Source organism: Galendromus occidentalis, unplaced genomic scaffold (genome assembly GCF_000255335.2).
Source record: "Galendromus occidentalis unplaced genomic scaffold, Mocc_1.1 scf7180000075860, whole genome shotgun sequence".
NCBI classification, from domain to species: domain Eukaryota; kingdom Metazoa; phylum Arthropoda; class Arachnida; order Mesostigmata; family Phytoseiidae; genus Galendromus; species Galendromus occidentalis.
This window is the reverse complement of record NW_003803850.1, coordinates 281,604-287,857: the sequence shown is the minus strand read 5'-3', so window position 1 is coordinate 287,857 and position 6,254 is coordinate 281,604. Positions and strand designations below refer to the sequence as shown.

Here is a 6,254-nt window from a genome sequence, read left to right as displayed (position 1 = left end):
CAATTCTGCATGCGAAGCTTCACATCTTACTCTCGATCAGAGCGCCGTGCCTCGTATTCGCCGGCAACCGCCGCCGCCGACCTCTGAACTCCGCCGCCGGGACCTTGGTGTGACACGCGACGCCGCGGCGGTAACCCAGCGAAGCGCGCAATCTTCGTGAATCATGGCAGGAGGATACGCAAAGGTTCTCGAAACAGTGTTCAATGTACTGAATGCACACGAAAATGCAGGACATTCGGATACTGATGAGACGGAACACTCCAAACAGGAAACTCAATCTGCAATTTTGTAGTCACCGAGGGACCAGACTTATTGCCGAATCTCGAATTTATCGGACGATGGCAATAATCCGACTGGATTCGATTCTCTTCAAGTGCGGAGACGCGACACGTGTGAACTCTCCGACCTCTCCCGCGCCGTATATCACCGCAGCGTCCGCCGCCATCGTCGAAAACCCTTCGGAGCACGGCTCTGCTTTTGATCCCTTTGAAGTTGATCTGGAGCGCGCGGTGGGACTCTCGGAGTTTCGCTAGACTTCCGCGAGTCGCTCTTTCTCGAGTCATTAACCTTGGAGTCGCAGACGTTGCCGGCGGCCACGAGTTCTAATTTCCGTCGCAGGTTCCGGCAGCTCAAGATCTTCCATGAACTGCTGACTCCTACACTAGAGAATCTGTCCCTCTCGCTTGGTATAAGGCGTATAGATAGGTACTCCCTCGTCGAATTAATCCGATTCTCTTCCCGATAGGATCGTTCCTCTGGACTTCTCAGCTAGTGATCCTCAGCCGGGAAAGAGGGAACAGTCGTTAATCATCTATTCGTTTGCGAGCGGGATTATCACGGCTCGCGATGAATTGATCGGCTTGAGAAAGTCGCGAAGGGGTATGTGCTGCTACCATGGTGTCGAAGTGAAATCCCGCTCCGAGGCGAGGTCTCAGAAATATGGTCGCCTGTCTGTCCGTCTGCCCGCTCGCTCGCTCGCCTAAGAGTACGGGCGCAATAACTTGTTCGGAGAGGAACGATGCCAGCCACTCGGGAAGATGAGTGAATAACGTCGTTTCGTGAGGCCGATAGCGTGGGTTAGATTGAATCAATGCTTACGCGATACCGGATCTCCCATCCGATCGGAGGAAGACCATCTCGGGTTGAGGCTATCCACCCGATTGGTTCTGAAAGGGACGACTGCCAGGAAAACACGGAGCGCTCACTCAGCATTTCCGACCTCGCCTGACTCGACCCGATTCTCGCCGGGTCGCTGGCTGTCTCCGATGGGGATCTTTCCTTTCTCTATGACGTACGCCGCACCTCGCTCGTCGTCGATGTTCCGATTTTTATCGCGCTCCCATCCTCCGTAGAATCATTGCGCCGTTTACATAAAGCACGAGACGTTAAGCTTCGTTCGACTTGCCGCTCGCAGAGAGCAAGGCAACTATAGAATGAATAATCTCGACAAAAAAAGGATACATAGTTTAAGAACGCCCTAACCTTCAACCTCGGATGGTCGGATTGTTCTGGTCACAAAATGACAAGCGTCTGGCGGCGAGAGTGACAACTTTACACTGCGGGTCGGTCGGTCGAGCGGGTGTTGGTCGGTAGAGCGGCGGCAAGTTCGCATGCCGATCACGTTCGCGGCTCATCGCCTGCCGCGGGAGCGTCTCACCTCGTGTGAAAGTTTGACGTTCATTCCAAGAGACTCTGAAGTAAGATCCCGGACGGCTGAGTAAGGGACCTCGGGGAGAACGGACACACAGACCAAGCGACCGATTCTCCGACACTGAACTGGCTGACCGAGGCCGGAGAGACCGAAAGTGAGACGGACCGACGGACGGGCGGACGGATGGACGGATCGACTGAGTGACTGACTGACTGACGGATCGTAGGTCCACCGTGAGATATACCGATATCGTAGAGCGAGCGCACGATCCTACAGTCGAGGTTCTTCAACATTGTTCCGGAAGACAGTTGGAGCTTCGTAGTGCAAAATGATCCAGCTACCGGTTTGTGCTTTGTTCTCAGTCGTTTTTTCGAGTTCATCAACTCCAGTCTCCGGCGAGAGGTGAGCTACCACCCGGACCTTCATGGTCTACCCCAGGGCCACGAGTCCACTGTCCTCGGTACCACAGAAGGAGCTGCTTCCTTCAAATCTAGCGGCATACTTCGAGTTGATGAAGTGTGTGAGAAGTTACAGCCTTCGATTCCACCGAGTTTTTCCGGATGAGATAGAAGGGCTGACTTGAGGCTCCGGAGAGAACAACTCCTACGCTGAAGCAAAGCGTTTATTGATTCAACCCGCTCCACACGTTTTGAACGTTACACCTGAGGTGGAAGAAAGAAAACAAGGAAACGAAGTCGACCCCAGAATAAGCCCCCGGCATCCTAGTCCATGAGGACCGGGACCAGGGGAGCTCTTCTTGATTTCAATCGAGTTAATTTCCTCGATGAACGGTCAAGGGCAGGGTTCCAGGCAACAGATTCCCGATGCTCATGATATCAAAGAAAACTCAGATTCCTTATACTATAGAAATAATCTGAAAAGTGATCTTGAAAAAACTAGTTTATAGTGGACTAACGCGGGCCCGCGACTGAATATGTTATATGTAGATCACGCGGACTACTTGGCTATCCGTCATCGTTCATGCTTCCCAAACTTGATTGAGAAGCCAGCGGAGTTGGGAAGGGGAGCGAGTCCCTGTCGACATCGATCTGCGGAGATAATGAACGTGACATCTTCTGATTTCCACATCGACATGGGATGACATCCGCAGCTCGATTATTATTCGTCATCAAGGTGGTCTTGTGAGACATGCATGGATATATATTGGATCCTCGTATAAATTCGGGAAAGGCTGCCCTCGGACCTGCAATATATACAAAACAAGCGGATTGTTGAGGATCTTCATGGTCTATAAGTAGACTTGAAGTGACAGTTCAACTCTTCCGTCTGATATCATTTTAAGACAGAATTTTCTCCCTCTCTGTTCTGACCAGTTTCACCTTGAACCCTGTCTTCAAGTCCATATTCCCGTCTGAATATTATTCATCAGATCCACCGAGGGGTGCCGACGGCTCTGCAGCGAAAATATTCGTCGCTTTCCACATCATGGATATCGATGAAATATCCGAGAGTAAAATGGTAAGTCGTCGAGGAGTTCCGCTGTTTCGCCGTCTCCTGATCCTGATCATGAGGAATTTCGTCTCCCTCTTCGTACCTCCCCGACACAGATACCTCGCCCCGTTGAGCAAACCCTCCGTCTATACCCGGGTAAATTCTCGCGATCGTTGAGAACCGCGATTTCTCGAGTTCCCATGCTCCTCGTCACGGATATTCATAGAATCTGGCTCCCACAAATTTTCCAGTGCATGTATCCATTGAATGATTCCCGTGACTCTCCCAGATTTCCCCTAGGAGCTCATCTCGAAGCTTATCGTAGAGAAAGAGTCCTCCCTATTTTTCTCCTGTTCGTCCCCGAGACTCATCCAACCTCGTTCGGAATCTGTCTTGAGAAAAATAACGGTCGAACCGAACGTCAACGAACTCCCTCGGCAGGGCTTTCGTCTTCATCTGTTCGTAATTGACATGTGGAAAGATGACAGGCTGAATCTCGACGCCGTCCTCGACAATTCTTCGGTGAGGATTGTTCCCGAGGAAATTTACTCGAGGATCTGGAAGCCCGACATCATTTTCGTCAATTCGAAGAGCGGCTATCTGTTCAGGCAATCAGTAACGAACAAATTCGTGAAAATTCTCGACGATGGACACCTATATCGGACAACGAGGTACGTTAGGATCCTGTGCTGATAACGAGTCGCTTGAAGGTTTTGGGTGAAGCAGCGACTCAACCGATTATTCGTAAGATTGTGGATCCTGATCCGAGCCAAGGGATGCCTTCTCATAGCTGCCGAGCCAGCGCATATTTCACGTGCCGTGTCGCGGGAGCAGGGAAACCTCCTCAGTAGAGGGGTGATGAATCGTCCCACCGTAATTTATGCTGTCTATCCACTTTGCCGCGTGACTGTTACAAACGACCTCCGTTGACGTTCTGCTCCGTAAAGATGAGCTTCACCTCAAGAACTGGGTCGTTTGAGACGGTGGCCGCGAAGTTGACGGCAGAAGCGACTTGAACGACTACGACGAGCGGCGACGATGACGCATCACCTAACGGGTTTCCATAGATACCTTTTCCAGGTCGACTGCCTCATGAAGCTCCAGAAATATCCGATGGACAAGCAGAACTGTTTTTTGAAGGTCGGCCTGCGTGAGTACATGCCTGCGGTTGGCGTAGAGATACGCGATGGGTAATCTAGTCCCCTGCTGTCGGAAATCTCCCAGTTTCCGGGAAATTCGCGACCACTTCTCTATGCTTCAGTCCGCATCAGGATGATCGATTCGCTCTTGCCGCGAGCCTGTGTTTGATCTTCTGACAAGCTTAACGAATTCAAACAGCACTAAATTAAACCTTTGAACAAATCAGAGGAGCGCGAGCGCTGCGGCGATCAACTCAACCGCTGCGAATGATTCAGCGGTGCTCCTATCGCTCGGAGATCCGGTGATTCTAGCGAACGAAGTCCAATATTCTGACCTTCAGGACGTGGTTCCAGTGTCCACGCCTTCGACCGATGCAACGCTGCATTGGATGGACGATCCTATTTCGCCGCATCGCAACGTGTCGCTCCGTCTCGTGGAAACAAATGCACCTCTTCAGTTCGACATCGCCCAACCGAAACCCCACAAGACAACTGAGCAATGGATTTTCACCGAATGCGATTACTTGTACGCAAACTTCACTTTCACAAGGAGGATCACGGCAAGGTTCGGCTGATTTGATTTCGAAAAAACTCGCTCGGCTCCCGAGAAATTCCCGGAGCTGGTGAATCTACGAGGTGTAATCATCATTCTAAGAATAAGCACGATTTGGGAAACGAGAGCTCGGAACCGAGTCCATCACGTCGAGGGTCGAGGCTTACGACGTCGGACCCACCTCTTTGGAGGGCTCTTATGAAGTCGGCGAAATGCCTGATCGACTGAGGTATAATTCATTCGGGGCAGTCGTTTAGGCAAGACGTTCGTACATTAATAGTCGGTGGTCTCGGCCCATAGGGCGATGCAATGTGGCGTGACCCACCCTTCGAATCTTGCCGTCATGGTTGAGTTGTCTGTCAAAACTTTTTTTCCATGACATGTCGAAAGCCTCAAGAAAGCTGGCAGCAGCAGCGGGGAACAGCAGCGTTGCTTGCGGTGGGAGAGATGGGAGACGATGTCGACGACATTTCAGAATTTCGTTGCTCCTCAAAGCTAAACTATTGTAGCCATCGCGTCAAATTCTATTGATGTCTACCCACGCTCAAAGTTTTTATCTATGAAGGAGGGGAGAAGAATGCTCCTCGTAGCCATGACTTTCTCTTGTCCACGAGCGGTCCGGCGGAGCCTGTTTGGCGGAAAGTCGAATGGCGTTCGCTTCCAACACATCGAAGGATCCGAAAATGAATCGATACTTGAGATCTCGCCGTATGAAAGCCTGTAGATAGGCGATCGATCCGTCTTCTCCGAGGCCGTCACAATAAGAATTTGCGAGAATTTCTTTCAGTCTCCTCAATACGTACATTCCTACCGGTATCGTGGTCATCATGTCGTGGGGATCTTTCTGGCTGGACGTGAATGCAACGCCTGCCAGGACCTCTATCGGTGTCACGTCCGTGCTGACTACGGTTACGCAAATCGTTCAGTCTCGGAATTCCACTCCCTCGGTGGACTATCTCAAGGCTGTCGATGTTTGGTTGTTCATCTGCCTCCTGATGGTTTTCCTCGCCAATCTCGAATATCCGATTGCATATAACGTTGAGAAGTTCTACACTCTGGTACGTTGAATGGAATTCCCATGGGAAACGAAAGTAGTGGCAAAGACAAAGTTGTCTCTCCCTCACTTCTCGAGGCTCTGAAACATCATTCCAAGGAGATTATTTCAGAACCGATACTCTCAACCAGACAAGTACAAGGATCCAAAAGGTCGGCGGATGACCGTGGCGCAGACTCTCTTCAGGTACACGAACATCATAGATAAAGTAAGAATAACTCTTTGAAGATTTCGGAATCCTAAAATAATCGGAATGCAGAGGACAGCACCGAATATCTTGATTTCCCCCCGTATGCCGAGGCTGAAACCGAATCCGGATTGCAGGTATCGAGAATTATGTTCCCGAGTGCGTTTTTCGTATTCATCATCATCTACTGGGCAACTTACCTTTCCATGGGCGAATGA

General features: G+C 50.7%; 1 protein-coding gene across 1 annotated transcript; it reads left to right on the top strand.

Annotated features, from left to right (window-relative positions):
* Nucleotides 1-2,749: 2,749 nt before the first annotated feature.
* LOC100902044 (gamma-aminobutyric acid receptor subunit rho-1) lies at nucleotides 2,750-6,254 on the top strand. Its single transcript, XM_029112997.1, has 8 exons — nucleotides 2,750-2,793; nucleotides 2,986-3,130; nucleotides 3,545-3,774; nucleotides 4,171-4,253; nucleotides 4,597-4,807; nucleotides 5,583-5,853; nucleotides 5,962-6,057; nucleotides 6,174-6,254. Exons 1-8 carry the CDS (start codon nucleotides 2,750-2,752, stop codon nucleotides 6,252-6,254), a joined length of 1,161 nt encoding a protein of 386 aa, XP_028968830.1.